Source organism: Macaca nemestrina, chromosome 5 (assembly GCF_043159975.1).
Source record: "Macaca nemestrina isolate mMacNem1 chromosome 5, mMacNem.hap1, whole genome shotgun sequence".
Taxonomy (NCBI): domain Eukaryota; kingdom Metazoa; phylum Chordata; class Mammalia; order Primates; family Cercopithecidae; genus Macaca; species Macaca nemestrina.
In genome coordinates this window covers 159,215,867-159,238,344 of record NC_092129.1, presented here as the reverse complement: position 1 = coordinate 159,238,344, position 22,478 = coordinate 159,215,867, and the positions used below count along the sequence as shown (strand labels likewise).

The 22,478-nt window shown below is 42.5% G+C and overlaps 1 protein-coding gene across 10 annotated transcripts in view; it reads right to left on the bottom strand.

The window, feature by feature from the left end:
* Nucleotides 1-22,478, bottom strand: part of RIPOR2 (RHO family interacting cell polarization regulator 2) — a 248,951-nt gene that overhangs the window by 43,903 nt on the left and 182,570 nt on the right. For 7 of the 10 annotated variants that reach the window (XM_071097517.1, XM_071097514.1, XM_011742698.3 and 4 more), the window contains 6 exons: nucleotides 19,154-19,303; nucleotides 14,781-14,844; nucleotides 5,965-6,008; nucleotides 4,000-4,125; nucleotides 3,219-3,367; nucleotides 1,409-1,538 (listed from right to left, as the gene is read on the bottom strand). In XM_071097517.1, coding sequence (XP_070953618.1) covers nucleotides 1,409-1,538; nucleotides 3,219-3,367; nucleotides 4,000-4,125; nucleotides 5,965-6,008; nucleotides 14,781-14,844; nucleotides 19,154-19,303 — 663 coding nt within the window. Of the gene's footprint in view, nucleotides 1-925; nucleotides 1,076-1,408; nucleotides 1,539-3,218; nucleotides 3,368-3,999; nucleotides 4,126-5,964; nucleotides 6,009-14,780; nucleotides 14,845-19,153; nucleotides 19,304-22,478 lie in introns of all 10 variants that reach the window. The other 3 variants (XM_071097513.1, XM_071097512.1, XM_071097515.1) reach the window with 1 other exon arrangement.

The following is a 22,478-nucleotide window of genomic DNA, read 5'->3' as shown; positions in this document are numbered from 1 at the left end:
TTAATTCAATGAAAAAGATGCAACTATTATTATTATTAACTCGAAGACTTTTAATCCTTTCCTCTGCTGACACTCAAAGCTTCCTTTTATACGTCTGTGAAGAGCAGGATGTTCCATGCATGTGCGTGTGCATGCATGTGTGTAGTGTGTATCCTCTCATGACATAATGTATACTACATAATACTTACTGTATTCCTGACTGTGAATTAAGGATTTCTTTTTGTCAAAGTGTTATAAAATTAACAAACATTATAATAAACTAAGACGGAGAAGCTTTCAAATAGAAGTAGCTCTAGTAAAACTCATTGAAATCCTTCTGAGTTCCTTGAATGCCAATTTTTTTTGTTTTTGTTTTTGAGATGGAGTTTGCTGTTGCCCAGACTGGAGTGCAAGGGCACCATCTCGGCTCACTGCAACCTCTGCCTCCTGGGTTCAAGTGATCTTCTCACCTCAGCCTCCCAAGTAGCTGGGACTACAGGCACATGCCTCCACTCCCGGCTACTTTTTGTATTTTTAGCAGAGGCAGGGTTTGACTATGTTGGCCAGGCTGGTCTTGAACGCCTGAGCTGAAGTGATCCACCCACCTCAGCCTCCCAAAGTGCTGGGATTACAGGTGTGAGCCGCCATGCTGGGCTGAATGCCAGTTTTTGAAAGGCTTAAACTTGTTTAAAATCTTGTTACCATGGATATCTTTGCCACAATGGAGAAAAATCACAGCACAAAAACGGGATTATTAGAAGAGAAGGACAAACTGTGTCTCTATCAAAGTTACATGCACAACCAAGTTTCCCATCCCAAGGACAGTACAGCTGTAACTATTACCCAGTGAGCAAGACAGAGAAGATAAAACAAGAGACATGCTGAGTCACACATGCCACAAGCCCCCCCGAAGTCAAGCACTCCATACCCGGCAGGCCACACTCACATAGAGCTCTAGCACGGCCTTGGGACTCGGCCTGAGGGAGGGCAGGTCACTGAAGGAGCGGCTGCGGTGCAGCTTGGCAAAGAAAGTGTCTTGCAAGGCACTCAAGACAGACAGCCGCCTTGGCTTGTCTGGGGAAGGATGCAGCCACCTCTTCAGAAGTGAAAGCAAGATGGGGGAGTTAGTGGGAAGAATCAGGTTACTATGTTTTGTTAGCTTTTTAGCGAGCATTTTTGATTAAAACAAGCGGCTATTATTTATATCAACTTCTTTAAAAGGCTGATCTTAGAGAATGTTCAGAAAAATCTACATGTTAGCATCACAGCAATAGGTAAGGTGGGCAAGGAGAGAGGAAAAACAGGAGGCTTACCACCTCTGATAGAATTACTGAGAACTCCCAGCACTGTCTCTCAAGCATTTCAAATGCTGGGTGCAAGCACTGGCTCAGGTGCACTGATTCTACTCGGGAAATTACACTGAACTTACAAAGAAGGAGTGGTCTTTGAAGGTGGGCGTTTCCGGGGTACCCTGGCTGTACATGGACATTCTCCTCTGAAGGGCTGCCGCCTTGTTCCCAGCGCCTGAGGATGCGGTCATGTCCTCCACGTCAAATGGACTGCAAAACAACAGGACCCCATGTATGCACATTTGGTAAAATCACCTATCATCAACAGACCACAGGCTGAGAGAGTACCTCATTACATAAAAGTAAACTCAACCTGTGGGAACTGGGCTGGTTTTAGCTACATTGGTTTGCAGAAGATAAACCTGGATAAAAGAAAAGTGGAGCGGAAAACTGAGTCTAGACTCACCCAAGGGACCCCAGAATATTATCACAGCTCTAAGCACAATTTATCTATACACTTAGATACACCCGTTCCTCACCAACATTAGAAACACAAACTTATGAATGCTTGCTTCGACAAAACAAGATGTTGAAAAGTCTATAAAAATTATCTGAACTTTGTGGGGCTAGATACCTTAATGGTATAAGACATCGACAGACTATTGTTCTGTTCTAAAGAAAACACTCAAAAATAGAATCCCATTCATTTCAGTTGACACAGAGCCTCTTGTGTGGGAAGAGAATAACAGTCTGTTCACAATGATGCCATTCAATATCATGGCACCTGATTCATCCAGCAAGAAGAATGATCTTGCATGTGAGACGTCAATGACTGCAGATTGTGGGGAGGGAAGGGCTGGGTAACGTGTGCTGATGATGACGAGGCAAGAGTGTCTTTGCTGCTTCCACACCTGGCTTTCTATATTGTAAATGAGACCCTGAGCATGAATACTCAACACGTCAACTCAGCAATATACCAGGGGCATTACATTAAACATTGTGAACTACTAGTGGGGGTTTCTTTTTGTTTTTTTTTTTTTGTTTGTTTGTTTGTTTTTGAGATGGAGTTTCCCTCTTGTTGCCCAGGCTGGAGTGCAATGGCACGATCTCAGCTCACTGCAACCTCTGCCTCCCGGTTCAAGCGATTCTCTTGCCTCAGCCGCCCGAGTAGCTGGCATTACAGGTGCCTGCCACAATGCCCGGCTAATTTTTGTATTTTTAGTAGAGACGGGGTTTCACTATGTTGGCCGGGCTCGTCTCGAACTCCTGACCTCAGGCGATCCACCTTCCTTGGCCTCCCAAAGTGCTGGGATTACAGGTGTGAGCCATCGCGCCCGGCGCTACTGGTGTTAATAACTTATCATGACCTTTCTCACTGGGTGACTTTGGAAAACCATTTCTAAGTTCATTGTTTTGAAAAAAGATCTCTCTTGCCCTTTGGGGATGTTCTATTTCAGTAAATACAGTGCAGAGGAACTAAGGATGCTCATAATTTTCCAGAGCAGCATGAATTTATGCGATAAAGAGGAATAAGCATTTAAAGCATCATAGTGAGAATCAGGATTTTTCTGAGGTCAAAGTACCTCCTATTGGACAGATATTTTCTTTCAAATTAGTTTACTTGAGAGGACATATTCTCTTATATATTGAAAGGTAGAGAGGGAAGGAAGGTGACAGAAAAAATATTTTAAAATAGAAAGTAGAAGAGGCGATTGGTGATATGATCCAGGCTTCTCCAACTTTAACACGCGTGCACCTCACCCGGGGAGTTTGTTAAACAGATTCTGGGGCCTGAGCAATTCTGCCACAGTAGTTCCGGGGTGGGGCCCAAGATTCTGCTTTTTTAACAAGCTCCCTGGTGATGCAGATGGTCCATGCACCAGCTTTGAATAGCACTAGCCCGTATCAGATATTCCTATATGAAGAGATAAAAGAGGAAGAGGCACTTACCACCAGGTGATTTCCAGGTTCAGTTTGATGGTGCCAAGGTCATTGATGTCGACAGCCACCACCTGAGGTCGGGCTGCAAACAGCTCTTTGGTCTCACAGGTCACACTACCTACCAGGATGTGAGTTGCCAGCCCTTTGAGCTCCGTGACCTAGCAGAGAGAGTGGGAGGGGAAAGGCCTTACATCACAGCAGAGGAGAAAGGTAGGATAACGTGTCATTTTTTTTACTGAGCTAGGTTGGTCATTTCTTTCAGAATCATATCTGAAATTGGAAGTGGATTTTGTTTTTTCTTTTTGGAGACAGGGTCTCTCTCTGTCATCCAGGCTATAGTGCAGTAGTGTGATCATGGCTCACTGCAGCCTTGACCTCCTGGGCTCAGGTGATCTTCCCACCTCAGACTCCCAAGTAGCTGGGACTACAGGCACACGTACCACATCTGGCTAATTTTTGTACTTTTGTAGAGATGGGGTTTTGCCATGTTGGCCAGGCTGGTCTCCAACTCCTGGGCTCACGTGATCCACTCACCTCAGCCTCCCAAAGTGCTGGGATTACAGGTGTGAGCCACTACACTACGCCTGGCCAGAGATGGATATTTCAAAAGTGTATCTTAGATTGACTTTACCTATTCTGATGTGAGAGCAACAGTCTTTGTAATGGACTTGTAGTGCAGAGAACTCCGTGGGATGGAGGGGTGACAGGCAGGGGTCCCGGGTAAAGGCCCCACCAATAGATCATCCAGCTGTGGCACCATGAAAGACAACAGGCAATGACAACACTGTACCTTGATGGAGATGAACCCAACTATCAGGGGCAGAAAAACTGTTTCTTCTCCATCCCAGCTCTGCTTGCCATTTACTTCTATTTTGCCTTTTAGTTTCCACCGCTGCCGGCCATACTTCATGAAAATCTGGAGAGGAGACATCCAAGGGCCTTCATGTCTTGCCATGCCCCCTTCTCCACCAGAACACCAAGATCAAAAGGAGACAGAACTAACGCCACTGCCGCCCTCCCCTTCTCCCTCACTCTCCCTCCACCCCCTTACTCTTGGGTGTGGGTGGAGCTGGGGATGAGTGGGGAAGAGACTTTTTTTCTTTCCTTTTGAGATGGAGTCTCGCTCTGTTGCCCAGGCTGGAGTGCAATGACATGATCTTGGCTCACTGCAACCTCCGCCTCCAGGGTTCAAGCGATTCTCCTGCCTCAGCCTCCCAAGTAGCTGGGACTACAAGCATGTGCCACCATGCCCAGCTCATTTTTGTATTTTTAGTAGAGACGAGGTTTCACCATGTTGGCTAGGCTGGTATCTCGAACTCCTGACCTCAGGTGATCTACTTGCCTTGGCCTCCTAAAGTGCTAGGATTACAGGCAATAGCCACCATGCCTGGCCCAAGACTTTTAAAGCACAGTAAGTTCTGCCTGTCTGAGACACAGGGGGTACAGGTTTTCTGTAGTAAAAGGTCACTGCATGGTGCCCTTCTGCTCACTCATGCCAAGCAGTTCTCTCTCTTGTTAGTTCTGCTTCAATAGAGCAGCTACTGGGATTAATTCTTCACACAACCCAGCTCCTTTAGCGAGAGGAGTAAGTATCAGCTAAAACCCTCTTAGGCAAGAAATAAAGACATCCTTATTCTGGATAGGGAGATGGAGCTGGCAAGAACTTTGAAATCCAACGTACTCTTGGGGGAAGGTGTACAATATTTCCTTGGTCAGACTGCTTTAATGTTTAAGGGAAGATATACCCTCACCCCTGCTTTAAGAGGTATGAGTACAGAGGGTTTTGGAGGAGATGTCAGATGAAATGGTTATGTAAGTTTCCTTTTGAAGAGGGAAAGGAACAAAGCCTATTTTTACTTTTTGGAGCACATTTTTACAAAGAAAGATCTAGATGTTATTTTTCTTCAGTCATGGTACTTATGATCAGCCATGATCCTGGATTGGCTCTTGGATCAGGAAAAAAAACAACAAACCCTGCTTACCTAGTACAATATTGGAACATCTGGCAAAATATGAACATAGACTAATTCCAGGTGACGTTAGCTGAAGAGCCAATCTTAAACTCACTGGTGTTGAGGGCTTAGTAATGCCTATATGAGAGAATGTCCTTCCATTCTTAGAAGAAGAATTTAGGGATAAAGAGTCCTGGCGTTTGCATCTTGCTCTAAAATGGTTCAGGGGCCAGGCGCGGTGGCTCACACCTGTAATCCCAGCTCTTTGGGAGGCCAAGGCGGGGGGATTGCTTGAGGTCAGGAGTTTGAGACCAGCCTGGCCAACATGGTAAAACCCCATCTCTACTAAAAACACACAAAAAATTAGCCAGGTGTGGTGGCGGGCGCCTGTAGTTCCAGCTACTCTGGAGGCTGAGGCAGGAGAATCGCTTGAACCCAGGAGGCAGAGGATGCAGTGAGTTGAGATCATGCCACTGCACTCCAGCCTGGGCAACAGAGTGAGACTCCATCTCAAAAATAAATAAATAAAAATAAATAAAATGGTTCAGCAAAATAATAGTAACAATGACAGCAATAATGATGATGACAGAGCAAATGTGGCATAATGTTACAAAGTGGTGAATCTAGATGAAGGGTTTATGGGAAGTCCTGTACCCGTTTCCAGACTTTCTCATTGGCTTAAAATGTTTTTCAAAATGAAAAATTAAAAAAAAAAAAGACAACTTGAGAAGCAAAATGACATGACAACTGGCCCCTACCCTTCAGGTCCGTAATTCCAGCACCCAGACCAAGGCAATACTTACTTCATATTGATCTCCAGGACAGAGGCGCGCAAATCCAGCCAGACCTGGAACCAAGCAATTGGAAAGTGAGGTGTAGAACATTATTTCCCCTCTCTATAGACACATACTGGCATGTTGAAAAGAATTCAGGTGAAGTGTCAGAACTTTGTGCAAACTCACATAACACTTTTTGGGGCCATTCCTGGGGAACAACTGTTTTGGGGGAGTTCCTTCTATCACAGGTAAAGAAGACATTCCTGGATGAAGTGATGGAAGAGGTGGTTTCCAAGGTAGGGGAGGCTGGGCCAGAGGGGGAGCTAGAGCTCAGTACATCTTGGGCTGATTTAAGATCCAAGCAGATTCCAGGGTTAGGGTATTAGGGCCAGAAAGATTTATATATTTATCCAACATATTCCCATGAAGATAATCTGGTCTCCTATTTTCCCTTCTGTCCTAAAATGTGTAATTTTTAGGTGCCTCCCATTTGAGTTAAGATTCCATGCAGTTATTTCCCTTGCTGCCCTCCAATTTACTCATTCTGATGTTTTCTTTATCCTTTTTATCTGGTATAATGATACAATTTGCTGTTATGAAATCCCTGAAAATGGATTATTACTTACACAAAGCTAGGGATTAAGAAAACAAAATCAATCCAACCAACCAAATGATACACCCCCAAAAGAAAGATGGGACTTCTACTGTGCCATCCAGCAAGTCACGTCTAACTGGATCTGCTCAATTTGAGATCTCTCTCTGGTGCAGCAGCAAAAACAAATCTTATCGGACTAGATGGTCACCATCTGAGGCCATCTCAGGAATACTGGGTTTGTCCAGTCTTTTTCTTTCCTTTTGTAGATATTTACTGAGAGTCTGCTGTATGTAAGGCTCTATGCTAGGCATTGGGGTAATAATTTGGAAATTAAAGATTATATGGATCTCCATGATATAGAACAAAATACGGTTCAAGCCCACAGAAATGAAACAGACAAAGACTTGCAGACAGTAAGATGGAGTTACATACACCTGAGGTTAATTTGTTTGTCTACTGGCTATCCTACTCTAGAAAATTTACTTAACCCAAGTTTCTTCATCTTTAACATAGGATAACAGTGTCCACTTCATAGAATTGTTTGTAACAACAACAGATGGCATCTTACACATAGTAGGTCCTTAATACGTGGTAATGATGATATATCCAAGAGTGGGATAATACTATTTATTGAGTACATGCCATCTACTATTTAATGAAAGATGTAATCTATATGAAAAGACACAAGGCTGGCATATTGGCTCCCTCCTATAATCCTAGCACTTTGGGAGGCCAAGGCAGGAGGATGACTTGAGCTCAGGAGTTCAAGACAAGCCTGGGCAACATAGTGAGACCTCATCTCTACTAAAAAGAAAAGAAAATTAGCCAGGTGTGGTGGTGCATGTCTGCAGTCCCAGCTGCTCGGAGGCTGAGGTGGGAGGATCGCTTGAGCCCAGGAGGTCTAGGCTATAGTGAGCCGTGATTACACTAGCGCACTCCAGCCTCGGTAACAGAGTGAGACTCTGTCTCAAAAAGGAAAGAGAAGAGAAGAGAAGAGAAGAGAAAAAGAAAACACACAGTAAACTGATATGCATCAGGGAGGGAAACAGCAGTGGAGAGACAGAAGGAGATCTTTGCTTTTTTCTGTATTTTTATGAGAATGTATTACTATATAATTAAAATAAAAAAACAGAGACTATCTTATTTAATGTAGAATAGTTTTATAGAAGAAAGCAGCATTTGAATAACAAAGTTTCACCACAGTAAAATGAGGACATGGGTGTACAGACACTTCCAGGCTGAGTGAATGACATGTGTGTATTCAACAATGTTTCTTGAATGTCTACTGTGTCAAGCATGAATAAAGGTGTGAGGAGGAAGGTGTGCTAGTCACATGTGCATAGCAAATGAGGAAACTAATCTCATCAACAGAGGCTTGTCAGTGACCCAGCTTTACTTTAATCAGTTGTTTCTGGCTTTAGTCAGCTGTTAAGTTGTTTTCGTGCCAATCACAAAGCAAAGCCCTTTACGTTCGCTGGGGCCTAAAGACTAAAAGTTTTATTCAAGGAACCAAACAAATTTAATAAAAATGGGTAAAAATCTTTATCCTTTAAAAATTTTTTGAAGGAAAAAAATAAAGTCTTATAAGATTTCCAGTTAAGAATTCAGTACAGGCTGGATGTGGTAGCTCACGCCTGTAATCCCAGCACTTTAGGAGGCTGAGGTGGGCAGATCATCTGAGGTCAGGAGTTCCAGGTCAGCCTGGCCAACATGGAGAAACCCTGTCTCTACTAAAAATACAAAAACTAGCCTGGCGGGGTGGTGCTCGCCTGTAATCCTAGCTTTTCAGGGGCTGAGGCAGGAGAATCGCTTGAACCCTGGAGGCAGAGGTTGCAGTGAGCAGAGATCACGCCACTGCACTCAAGCCTACATGACAGAGCGAGACTTCATCTCAGAAAAAATCCAAAAACACAAGCAAAGAATTCAGTACAAATATTTGTAGTGAACTTTTAGTTAAAGGCAAGATTTATAATGTAATATTAAGTATAAAAAGAAAAAAGGTAGCTGGGTGCGGTGGCTCACACCTGTAATCCCAGCACTTTGGGAGGCCGAGGCAGGTGGATCACGAGGTCAAGAGATTGAGACCATCCTGGCCAACATGGTGAAACCCCGTCTCTACTAAAAATACAAAAATTAGCTGGGTGTGGTGGTGGGTACCTGTAGTCCCAGCTATTTGGGAGGCTGAGGCAGGATAGTCACTTGAACTTGGGTGGCGGGGGTTGCAGTGAGCCGAGATCACACCACTGCACTACAGCCTGGCAACAGAGTGAGACTCCGTCTCAAAAAAAAAAAAAAAAAAGGAAGGACACAAAGCCTTACATAGAGTATAACCTTGGCTATATATAAATGGATCCCTGGGGAAGAAAGTCTAGAAAACCATACCAAACTGTTAAAAAATAATGATCTCTGGTAGGGTAGAATTAAGGAGAAAGTTAAATTTTTGTCATTAAGTGATAATTTTTATTTGATTTTTAAAAAGATCATATATTTTGTAATACAGAAAAAAGATGTAAAAAAGATCACACACCTTGGCAGGCAGTGTGTACACACAGAAAAGTTGGTTGGATATTTTAATAATTTTAATAAAAGCTTAGCACTGGGTGGAATGATTATATATGATTTTAATTTTTTGGTTATATTTCTCAATGTTTTAAAAAAACAGGAAGATACTACTTTCAAAGTGTTTACGTCAAGATTGAAGAAGACACGAACAGTTCCTCCCTGTTTACCCAGTGACTTTTTAGAGGCAGTCCGAGGAAATAATTTTGATGAGCTGGTCCAGAAACAGCTGTGAGTCCTAGACTGTTCCCACACAAAGATGTCCATATGACAAATGGGTCCCTTAGTACCTCAGCCTCCTTGAGTTGCTATTTATAACCTTTGCCATTTATAACACTATTTATAACACAAAGTTTGTTTATATATTTATTTAAACGTGATTTTACCCATATAAAGATGCTGTGGGTGGTATCACACAATGTGTTTTGCCTTCTATGAATAGCCCTGTTAGTACGCTGGAGATTCTTGGCCAGGCATGGTGGCTCACACCTGTGATCCCAGTGCTCTGGGACATCAAGGCAGTAGTATCACTTGAGCCCAGGAGTTTGAGACCAACCTGGGCAACATAGTGAGACCCTATCTCTACAAAAAACTTAAAAATTAGCCAGTCATGGTGGCGTGCGCCCATGGTCCCAGTTACTCAGGAGGTTGAGGCAGGAGGATTGCTTGAGGTTAGGAGTTTGAGGCAGCAGTGAGCCACTGAACTCCACCAGCCTGTGTGACAGAGCGAGACCCTCGACTCAAAAAACAAAACAAAGCAAAAAACTCAATTAAGTTGAGAGTCTTAAATGAATGCTTCTACTTTCACCTGACTGATGGACATTGCATGGGTAAGCTGACAGCAAAAAAGGTCCCCGGATGCTTAAAAAAAAACACGTGCTGTTACCATCACTTGTCAGTAGGTGGCAGCAACTCACCAGCTCGTCCGTGCCTTCCTGCCCGTGGAGCCAGTACATTTAAGAACAGCTTTCACTAATAATTAGAACACAACAAGCCACTTAAAAAGACTTACTGAAATAAGAGCAGAATTGAAGAAGTTTATATTCCACTAATAATTTTCTGGAGCATTTAGTTAGTCTTTTAAAAAAATACTTCTGAAAGAAAGTACAATCGACTGGCTTTTGCAAATCCTAAACTGGACATGCTAATTCTAATACAATCCAAAGTACTCTTTAAAAACCTCTGCAAATTGGCCAGGCGCGGTGGCTCACACCTGTAATCCCAGCACTTTGGGAGGCTGAGGTGGGCGGATCACCTGACGTCAGGAGTTCGTGACTAGCCTGGCCAACATGGAGAAACCCTGTCTCTACTAAAAATACAAAAATTAGCCAGGTGTGATGGTGGGCATCTGTAATCCCAGCTACTCTGGAGGCTGAGGCATGAGAATCGCTTGAACCCAGGAGGCAGAGGTTGCAGTGAACGAGATGGTGCCACTGCACTCCAGCCTGGGTGACATAGCAAGACTTTGTCTCAAAAACAAAACAAAACCTCTGCAAATTAGTTCAGGATTAATTTATTGTCTGTTTATTTATGTAATTACAGTGGAAGACTGGTTGAAAAGAAACTGATCTGGCATTGTTACTAGATAAAGGTGGATAAAGGGGAAATCCTTTGAAGGTGTTTGTTTCCCCACCTTTAAAATTACCAGAAATTTTATATCTGAAGAAAACTGAATATGAGAAAGGTACTTGGTAGTGATGTGTTTTTCACATCTCAGCCCACGTTACTAAGCAAAATTTCTTGGAACTGCTGTAGTGGCATCACTGATCCTCTGATTGTAGCAATAATGTAGCACAACGGCACTATCTAGGCACAAACAGCTTTTGTGCCGTGCTTCTTAAAGTTCTGTCTGCAGTGTAAGCCACTGGTGGTACTGGCCACGGAATGAGCACTAACAGTGGGGCAATGACAGTTACAGTCTGTCTTTGAGGCCTGGCCAGGTTTCTTTCAGGCTCTTGTCTGGGGGCCTGCTGGCATTTTCACGGTTAGAGAAAGCTGCAAGTTTTCTCAACAGTTTGTGATTACTAGTGCATGATCTAGAAAGCTTAATGAAAGCTTTCTAGCTTTCACTCAAAAAACCAGCATGGGGGTTACCTCTGAGGGTGGGCATGGGGGACTTGCAGGGGTCATACCTTTGGATGTTTCATGGTACTCACATATTACTGATCTAATACCTCTTCCACAGCCTCGTTTGGAGGGTGTTACAGCAGCTGCCTACTCTTGCCTGCCTTCCTTTGCTCAGACACCATTCTGCCAGAACACTCTCCATCATTTCTCCCTTCACACTTCCTACTTTAAGACAACCAACCAAGTAGCTATACAGTCAGGAGCTCCTATTACAGGCCTTACTGATTTATTGACTAGGCATAAATAATGCAAGTTTACTAGCTCAGTGGTGGTTCTTCCTTCTCAGGAATGTTGATCTGCCCTGGAAACTGTAAGGACCAGCAGAGACTGGATATATACACTGCCTGGAACTTCATTTGAACCAAGTAATAATTTGGAGAACTAGTTTGCTCTAAGGAACTACATCGCTTTACCTCCATCCTGTTTGATAGTTTGCAGATTAAGTGCTCTCCGTTCGGCCTGGCATTCATGGATTTTTATAATCAACACCCAACTAATTCTCCATAGCTCTTCTCCCGACAAGCACGTCAGCCACACCGGTCTACTTGTCACCTCTGAACAGGCTTTCCTCTGTTTGGTGAATGCTATTCTGGTGCTGTTCACCATATATTACACTGGGAAGCCTTCCTCTTTCCTGCTCCCCTCCCCACCTGGAGAGGTGAGTGGCAACCTTTTCCTCCTCTCCCCTCCTGCTTCTGTAGCAAACTGGGTCACACTGTTGTTCAGGTGGTCATTCATTCCATTGGATGAGAATGCACAGCCTCATATGTCCCTTTTCTCTGGTAGACCATGTGGAACTCAAGGCCAGGGACCAGTCATCAGAATGCAGTCTAGTGCCTAGCCAATAGCAGGCACTTGGTAAGTACTTGCTCTATTCTCTTTAACATCACTACCCCAAAAAGTTGTTGTCTAGTGTTGAGGGTGGGGCAAAAGGGAAGTGAGGAAGGGTGTGGTGCAAGGAAGTTGGGGGTTGCTGGGTCTGAGAGTATTATGACATACTCTCAGTTTGTCAATATGTATGTTGGAAGTAGTTTTTACCAGAATGAATAACAGATGAGAAAGCAGCTGATTGCAAAGACAATAGGATTTCTTGGCAGCATGAGAAGGTTTCCCTTTCTCTTTATGGAGGAAGAGAAAGATTTCCATGGGGGCGTTTACCCTTGAAAGGCTTCACAGATGTAGTTTCTGAATTTGCATGTTAGATGAGGACAGTGGAGGAGACAGGAGTCTATCAATGAGGAAGGAGATTCCGTTTCAGGCCTGAAAAACCCCATGGAAGAAACCAAGTGTTCAGGTAGACTCTCAGGAAGATCAGGCAGGAGAGCAAGAACAACAGAGAGAGGGGGAGACGGAGGAGTGGGAGCCACAGCAAGTTCATCAGCCCATCAGGGCTGTGATGTAGCGGGGTGGCCAGGTCCCCCAGTAGGTGGCAGGGACTCCAGCATCATCCCCTCACTGACCACCAAGCCTGAAGCTCCAGATCTGGTCCGAGGGTGGTCCCTTTCCTCCCATCCCACTCCCAGGGTGCGTGCCTCTGTGCTAGGTTGAAGAGGATCTGCCCATAAGGGAGACCATTCTTTGAGCAATGGTTTATGTTGTCTGCTCAGCTCTGAACTTCCCTCATAACATGGAGTTAGAGGTGGGAATGCATTAGGAACAAAGAACCCTGGAATTCAGTTTCTTGTCTGACTCCAATTTATGTGTGACTCCTGGGACAAGTCATTTAGCCTCTCTAGGCCCCTATTTCCCATATGTAAAATCAGGAAATTACCATCCCACAAAAATAGATGCATTTGTTAATACTGAATATCAGAAATAGGAGAAATACAGTACGTATTAATATTAGCAGCGATAGGCGATGTGCATGATTTGCATTACCGTTAGGCTGCGAGACTCTGCGACTGTGCTAGTCTGTGTGGGTGGCGTCTGAGTGTTGGGGGAAGTAGAGGGAAGGTTCTCTGCTAAACACTGATTCAGGGCAGTTGTTTTCCAGGATCGATCAGGCTGCTGATAGAATCATCCTCAAAGTTAAAATAAAAATTCCAGGGCCCAGTGTGGGACTATGGACCTGAGTGATTTTGGAACCACTGACTCAAGTGAGGACCCAAAAATGTAGAGAATGGACCTAAAAAATGGAAAAAAGCACAGATGCCAGACTCAGTAGCAAAGCAAGTGTTGAAATTTAACACTGAATATTAAACTGATTCCCTACCAGGTCTGCCGGAAGAGAAGCATGCAGCCATTTGGGAAGCTGAGGGTCAAGGTCATTTTTATTCCAGGTATTCTCAGACAGGCTCTCACATGTCAGTGCCTAGTGCTTGACAGAATAATTTCCCTCCTGAGTTAGATGATTCATTGGAAAATGAAGCCCTCCTGTTGAGCCCTTTCAAAAAAAGTCTCCTTTCTTTACTCCCTTAATTGCAGAAAGTAGAAAGAGGGTGATTAAATCCCCATTAGCAACCCAGGGATCAAGCTGCTAAGAAACCTCAGAATTGCATAAGCACCAGCCCTCTTCGCTGCAGTCAAATGGGCCAAAACTCGGAAGAGAAATTGACTTGCTGTGATGGCTGCTCATTTGACAGCCATGCTTGGCCACTGAGCCGTAAATCTGACAACACCTGAGCAATGCTCTGTTTTCTAAAATCAGACTTCGTTTTTGTTCTGAAGATGCTGTGATATAACTCAATCATGTGTCTAGTTTGGACCTTTCTGGAATAAATACCAGAAAGGCACTGGGAGGGGAAAAATTCTCTGTGGGTTTAACACCAAAATTTATAAAATTTCATAGTTAGTTTGCTAGAAACATGGGGAGCTAAAGGAAGAATTTAAACATCACCACAAAGAAGCCAACAGACAAGCTAGAATGTGGGACATTCCGTACAATAGTTTCTACAGCAAGTCAAGGGTAGAAAAAAAAAGCGGGTGGAGGGGGGGAGAGGTTTGTTTTGGATTAAAGGAAGTCTAAAAGATATACCTAACAACCAATTGTAATGCATGGACCTTGTTTGGATCCTAATTTGAACTAATCAAATGTACAAGGCATTTTTGAGACAATGGGGGAAATTTGATAATGGAATGGGTTAATAACCAAGGCTTATTATTTTTGTTAGCTGTGAAAATGTGACAGTACTTGGCATCGTGGTTATGTAAGATGACAACCCCATGCTTTAAGAGATGCATACTGAAGTGTATAGCCGCAGACTGACATATCTGGGTTTTATTTCATCAAAGGACTTCTCTTTTATCAAAGGAAAAACAAAAGCAAAGAGATGGAGCAAACGTGGCAAAATCTTGCTAATTATTACATCTAGGTGATGGGTTTATGGGGGGTTCATTATAATGTTCTCTCCACTTCTGTGTATGTTTGAGATTCTGTCATAATATTTTTGTGTGTGTAGGTAAGCCTCAGCATGAGAAGCATCAGTAAACTATCAAAGTGGGGAGGGTTGAGAGTGGGTGGCACTGCGTCTTTGCAAGGAAAATAAAAATAGCATGGGCTCTCAAACTTTAAGGAGCTCTGCAGAGATGGCTCCTTATTCTCTCTAAACAGGGAAAAGAATACCTTTCATCTTGATGGAGAATTCTCCCAGCAGATTCTCTAGCTCCGCTTCAATGGTGCACATATTCTGCAAAGAGGACAGGAGATGAGCATGAGAACTGGCCTTTCACCCAACAGCTCAAAGCACACGACATTTTAACAGGAGCATGACTGCATGAACAACAAGAAGCATTTACCCTTTTGCCCAACACAGCACAGCCTATGAAACATTGTTGACAAAATGTTTGATCTGAGTCTAAGCCCACCTTGTAGTGTACAGGAAATTTAGGGCATAGAAGAGCAAGTCAGATTATATCAAAAATAGACAAATTCAGAATGTGGGGTAGACTATAGGAATTAGCATGCATTCTACAAAAAGGCAGTATCATAATTTCTAGATAAAGAGACTAGACAAACATAATCACCAAATGTAACATCTTAACCTTGATTACATTCTGATTTGAAAGTAAATCAATCAAAACAGTTATAAAAGACATTATTGATCCAAATAGGGAAAACTTGAAAATGGACAATATGTTATATAATTCTATAGGATGAAGGTCAATTTTCTTACTTGTGGTAGTGGTATGTGGTTATGTAGGAAATGTAGATAGGTTATTACAAGTAAGAGATCCCTGACTTGATTTAGCCATTGTATTACATATTTCAGTGTATACATACTTCAAAACATCATGTTGTACACCATAAATATGTAACAGGTTTTACTTGCGAATTACAAATAAATTTTAAAAAGAGATCCAGGTTAAAATATTTATGGGGTGAAATGTCATGATGTCTATCACTTACTGTCAAATGACTTGAGGGGGATGGAGGGGGGATTTGATCATATGAGACAGAGAGAAAGCAAGTATGGCCAAGTATTACCGATTGGTAAATCTAGATAAAGGTGTATGGTGTTCAATGTACTAGTCTTTCCATTTTTCTATAGGTTTGAAATTTTTCTGAATAAAAATGTGGGACCAAAAGAGCACAAGAGTTGAATTCTGCTCGAATGAGTAAGGCAAACTTCCTGCTGCAATGCCACAGCACCCCAAAAATAATTTTTGGGTCTGACAGTGGTCCTCTCTTTGATGTTGAAGGAACAGGATAGAGAGAAGGAGTAACACCATCTGCACATGTGGTTAGATACATAACTACCCTCACCCTACTTCCTCAATACCTGAGGACCTAAATAGAACAACTGCAGTTAGAAATGAAAAGGGAAAGTGCTGCGGCCACGGCAGTCCCAGGGAGGCCCTTCTGTTGCTTGACCTTCTGCCGCATGTAAGGCTTCCTAGTGTAAGCCTTACAATCTGGATGCTGCTGCTGCTATGCTAAGCAGCCGTCTCCATTGAAGCTTGATGCAGGGTGATGTCTGCAGGCTTCTTCCTCAGTTGCCAGCCTCCCACAAGGCTAGGGGTTCGAGGGTGACCTCACTGACAAAAGCATGGCCAGCTTGATTAGTGCAGGCTGATATTGCTTCCATTTGAATTCTGTATGCTGAGGAACTCAGCCTAGGGGCTCTGATTCTTCTATGTTTCTTTGTTCTGCTCCAAACGATCACTCTCATGGGATGCAAAGAGAATGGCTTTGCTTTTTCCCTTGTAAGCTCTCACTATGTGAACTAGCTAGCAAGGTTGGGGAAAACTTTCTGAAGTCTGAGCTCTGTGTAGCTTGAAAGCCTTGAAAACAAAGCCTCAGTATTATAAACCAATTTACTTCCTCAGAGTATTGGGCACCTCTGTGAAGAAACAGTTTCTGGAAATATCAACTACGCTATCACGCATGTCAGGATTGCTACCAGTATCTCTGAAAAACTTGAGAGCAGCTAGGTTAATACTTGAGGACAAGTCTTAATTCCGCCCCACCCCTACCCCCCGGCACCCCTCCACCCCCGCAACCACTGATGAACATTGCTGCACACGCAAATGCACCTGAGCCACCTTGACCGCGTTGTTAAATCCTCATTTTAAACCCTCATCATAACAAAATCCTGGCTTTTGTGGTTATGTGAGGATATACTTCTTTCTTGTCTTTTTGCTTTTTTGTTTTTTTAAGATAGAGTCTGGCTCTGTCACCCAGGCTGGAGTATACTGGCTCCATCTCAGCTCACTGCAACCTCCGCCTCCCAGGTTCAAGCGATCCTCTTGCCTCAGCCTCCTGAGTAACTGGGATTTCAGGGCACACCACCACACCTGGCTAATTTTTGTATTTTTAGTAGAGACGGGATTCTGCTATGTTGGCCAGGCTGGTCTTGAACTCCTGACCTCAAGTGATCCTCCCACCTTGGCCTCCCAAAGTGCTGGGATTACAGGTATAAGCCACTGCACCCGGCCGTGAGGATATAAAACCACCTGACACCAAATGTGGTATGAGGCTACAGAAGTCCTGGACTTCTTTCTTCTCTAAGGCAGTTTAAATTGCACTCTATGTCTTTGAATTTGTGAGCAAGGTCATGATGCCATGCCCTGACACTTCATCAGGGGTGGCTCTGTCTGAAATGACCTGCAAATATGCCAACACAGACAGTCCCTGGTCTGTGTTGGTCAGTTATCAGCATTTGTCCTATAAACATCCTCTATAATCGGAAACGGTTCTCCTGATTTCAGAGATCTGCAGAAATGGGGTCTCATGAACTAAGATTGCTTCTAGGCCAGGAATTTTCAATCTGCAGGTCTATAAAGTAGGATAGGGGAGGGTAGGAAGAGTCACATCTTCATTTTCACTAACATTTAACTGAAATTAAACATGTTTAGGGATGATGAAGGTAGAAAACGAGCCACAGCAGTATTAGCCATACCTGTGACTTTGACACTGATAGAAATCACATACATGTTCATGTCCCATCATTTATTGCAGATAACTTTTTAAAAAATCATTTATACTTTTCATTACTTTGACGTTTCAGTAGTTATTAGAGCCACTACTAGATCTTATAATTTGATGTATTAATAAAGCAGCAGCATAGAACTATGTCACACATTGGGCTTTTGAAATATTTTGAAAACTGTACTGATGATATTGAAATAACTATATTTCAATATATTTTCTTCTTTTCAATTCCTATGTATTTTATTTTATGCATTTAAAAAACATTATTCTAGGCCAGGCTCGGTGGCTCATGCCTGTAATCCCAGCACTTTGGGAGGCTGAGGCGGGCGGACCACCTGAGGTCAGGAGTTCGAGACCAGCCTGGCCAACATATAGTAAAACCCCATCTCTACTAAAAATACAAAAATTAACCAGGTGTGATGGCACACGCCTGTAGTCCCAGCTACTTGGGAAGCTGAGGCAGGAGAGCTAGCTGGGAAGCTGAGGCAGGAGAATCACTTGAACCCGGGAGGCAGAGGTTGCAGTGAACCAAGATCGCACCATTGTACTCCAGCCTGTGCGACAGAGCAAGACTCCATCTCTCAAAAATAAATAAATGAATGAATGAATAAATAAATAAATAAATAATTCTAAAGGAGGAAGTTAGGTAAAGAAGCCCTGCTTTAAGTGAAATAAAGAGACAAACTTGGTTTAGACAAGAGGCAACGTGGGAGTGTACACACAAAGGGATCCTACTGACAGTCATCCAAGCTGTCCCTCTGATTCCAGGGCTGAGACAGATGCTCAGCTCTGGGAATTGTCCAACAGACCCTCTACAGGCTGATGACTTCATTCATGAAATCTGATCTCTGAACAAAGACTCATGGGATAGTGAGGAGTGCTGCTTTAATAATTTAGTCATTTCATCAAAGACATTGGTATTAGGTGATCCCAGGAGGAGTGAAGACCTCTCTACCTCTTCCAGAGAGCTGGAAACCAGGAAAGCACACTTGTGTTCACGGTTCTTAATCTTGGCTCCTTTATGATAAAAATTTCTCACAATAAAAAAAAACATGGTAGGCAGAGTGTTACTGATACCCAACACTGACATCCAGTGTAGCTATCTGAACCATAGGGTCTGCTCCACTTCCAGGGATAAAACTCGGCTCGATTTACACTAGAATATTTAGAAGTGTGTTTCAAGGACACAAATCAGGGCAATGTGGCTTACACATTCATTTTATTTTACTTTAGAGATGCGGTCTCACTCTGTCACCCAGGCTGGAGTGCAGTGGTGCGATCGTAACTCACTGCAGCCTCGAACTCCTGGGGTCAAGCAATGCTCTTGCCTCAGCCTCTTGAGTAACTAGGACTATAGGCATGTGCCACCACTCCCAGCTTATTCATTCATTTTAAGCAATTCCACCGATTGCCTTTCTTGCATACTTTTGAGGCTAACAGTGGAACCTCTTTCTAGAGGGTGGAATGAGGTTGTGGGTTGCTGTTTGCCTTGTTCTTGGCAATTACCAACAATTCACACCAGGCCAGATGGGATTCGGCAACTTAAGCAGGTTAGTGGGTTATACCTCTGTGTACTCCTTGTAGCTCCGATTGATCTCTGACAGACTCTCCCGGGCAGCTTTGCTGGCAGGGGATGTTGCAAAGGCTTGCTTCATTTTGCTGGCACCATCCTGGAGGCGTCGCTGGATACAATAAGCTTCATAGAGTTCATCTACCTGCCAGAATCAAAACAGGAAACAGAAATAAATGTCAGGCTTGAAAGAAAATACATAGATCATTGTTACATGATTAACGTACTTTATATTTCTGACCTCTACAAAGAGAATCCTGTAGAAGTATTATCCTTTTAGATAGGGACCGATCACTTTTATTTTAGCCACTGTGATACATTTTGTCTCAAAACAGATTTTGCTCTAATCCTGTTTTCAAATTATGCAAAAGGGAAACGCCTCTCTTGCATTGTTTGAGGCCATCATTGGAATTGTTTAAAATGACTCCTAGGTGACTTTGTGGGTCCATGGGTGGACTGTAAGTACTAAATAAGAAAGATGAGAGCCTTCTGTAAGTATTAAATTATTAAATAAGTATTAAATAATAAAAATAAGTAAGTATTAAATAAGACTGTAAGTATTAAATAAGGAAGATGAGAGCCTTCTGTTTATAGAACAAACACTGAAAGAGTTTATACAATTTCATACCAAGGTGAAAACTTTGTAGTATCCTAGGCTAATATCACTTTAAGAGGTAGTGTCACAATATTAGGATTTGTAATCCTGATAATTACATATCCGGATTTAGTATTTCATAAGGTAACTTGGGGATATATAGTGAAGATAATTTTTGTGAAGATAATTTTTGTAAAGTCTTGGCTCAACTGTAAACAGAAAAAGTTATTCTTAAAATTAGGGTAAAACACAATTGTCAAAATATATCAAACTGAACACTTAAGAACTGAACTCTTTTTCATGTAAATTATATGACAATTACAAAAAAAAATGGAAGCAATATAAATGAACTTTTCTTTTGCTACACATCTACACTTATGCTTCTAAATAATAATAATATACCCTTTTCAAATGACTATTGATTTTATACTCATATAAGCCTGATAATCAGCTAATTCTTCTAAGGAGGTGATTCTCAATCAACCCAAGGCAATTTTGACCCCCAGGGGTCTACTGGCATCTAGTGGGTAGAGGCCAGGCCTGCTGCTAAACATCCTATATGCAGAGGACAGCTCCTGCAGGAGAGAATTATCTGCAAATGCCAGCAGTGCTAGGGTTGAAAAAAATGTTTTTTTTTTTTTTTTAGATGAGGTCTTGCTATGTTGCTCAGGCTGGTTTCTAACTGCTGGGCTCAAGTGATCCTCTTGTCTCAACCTCTCAAGTAGCTGAGACTACAGGTGCACATCACTGTGCTTAGCTGGAAAAAAAAAAAAAAAAACCTGTTCTAAAGTTATTCCTAATGATATTTATCTCTACAAGTCTGGTACTATCTTTAATTGACTGCAGTTAACTACAATAATTTTCAGACGGATAACAAACAACAATACCATCAGGCATTGTCAAATGCAAATAAAACCTATTGCTTTGGGGAGGCATACTTACCTAGCACTGTTTGAATTTTCAGTTCAGTATGAACTTTGTTTCTTCAAAAAGGAAGCTTAACTATAGATCCAGAAGGTGGAGATGCATATACTAGATTTCAGAGTTTAAGAGTCCCCTTTTGTTCTGAAGGCAAACTTTTGGCTGCTTACTAAAAAGCATTACTATAACCTGTCTGAGGAGTACAATTTTCCATAATTGCTTTCTCTACACAGATATCAATGACACTTAGCTTAGAATGCAAACATTAAGAGACTAAAAATTATTCTCTTGATTAAAGGATTCTTTGTTGCTATTTACTTCAACAATGCACTCAACTCCCCTGAGAAGAATGATGAAACTGAAAAGAATCATCTTTAATCTTCAGGGTCAATGGATTTATCTCTGATTAAGAGGGAGATATAAGACTCAAGGAGTGTCCTATCTGCTGATGACATCTTTTGTTTGATGGTTGGCATAGAGTGTGGTTTCCATACTTTAAAGCTAAGCCTCATCTGGTGAGCTTGTTAAAATGCTGATGCCCAGGCCCCACTCTGAGGTGCTGATTCCGTAGGTTAGGGCTGGGCCAGGAATCTGAAATTTTAAGTAAACATTGCAAATTGTTCTGATGTGGGAGATCCCCACAAAACTTTTAGAAACCCAAGTGCTAATATCTCTTCCAATGCAGGTCAGGCTATGTCACCCATGTGGTCTTTTGGGGGAACTGCCCCTGCAGCCCTTTTCCCTACTAGTGGGTATGCCAAAGTTTCTGAGCTTGTTATCCTTTCAATAAGGAGACAGTGCTCACAGGACCATCGGTATAGCCATAATGACTTAATCTATTACTTTGTGTAGCGAGAAAGTTTATTCTTTGTTTTTGCTTAAATATCAACCTATCCTAGCCAAATAGAATTAAACTTTTGGATGAAGTATACCTATGTAGTCACCTTAGCAGAAAGCCATTTGTAGGCAAGCATTTATCTTACCTATGAGTCAGCAATGGCTCATTAAATAAACTGATTAATTGAATCATTCAATTACATATCATTTGTTAGGCATCTGGATATAAGATGTTGCAAACAGAAAGAGTACCATTGACCTTTGAAAACCATTAGGATTGTTCTATCTAACGAGCATGGATACAACATTGATAAATATACCCTTACTTCATACTGATAGTTTTCTTGCTGTTTTTTGAATTAAACAATAATAGGTCAAAGCTTGCCTGCCACATAAATACCTTCTGATGGATGTCATTGTTTTATTTATTGAGTTTAGCAGAAATAGGAGCAATTTCAGATTTGCCTAGGTAGTAAATATCTTTCAAAGCAAGAATGTACAAAGGTAGTAGCATATACATGTGTATTCACACATACAAATCGTCCTAGAATTTTAAATGGGAAAGGATTCTTAGGATCATGGAGATCAAATCTGTGCACCTCCCCAGCGCCACTTCACAGAGCGGAAAGCCAAGATTCACACAGATGACATAGCAAGTGAGTATGTGGCAGAGCTGGGACTAGAACCTAGGGCTTCTGACTCTTAGAGAGATCTGCTAAAATTCCCAGGCTTCCCACTTGGAAGAGAGGCTGATGGATATAGACAAACAGGAATTGGTAATTGTGTGATTTAGCTGCCTCTAAAGGTAGATGTTTTCTAGCTGGCACCAGTAACTCCTGACAGTGCCCAGAACAAGGGGGTGATAGCCTCATTGTACCACCAGTGAACTATAGGGTTCAGGGCTGAGTGTGTGGGACACTGGCAAGCTAGTGCACATCCAGGGCAGAGGGGATAACACGGCACCTGA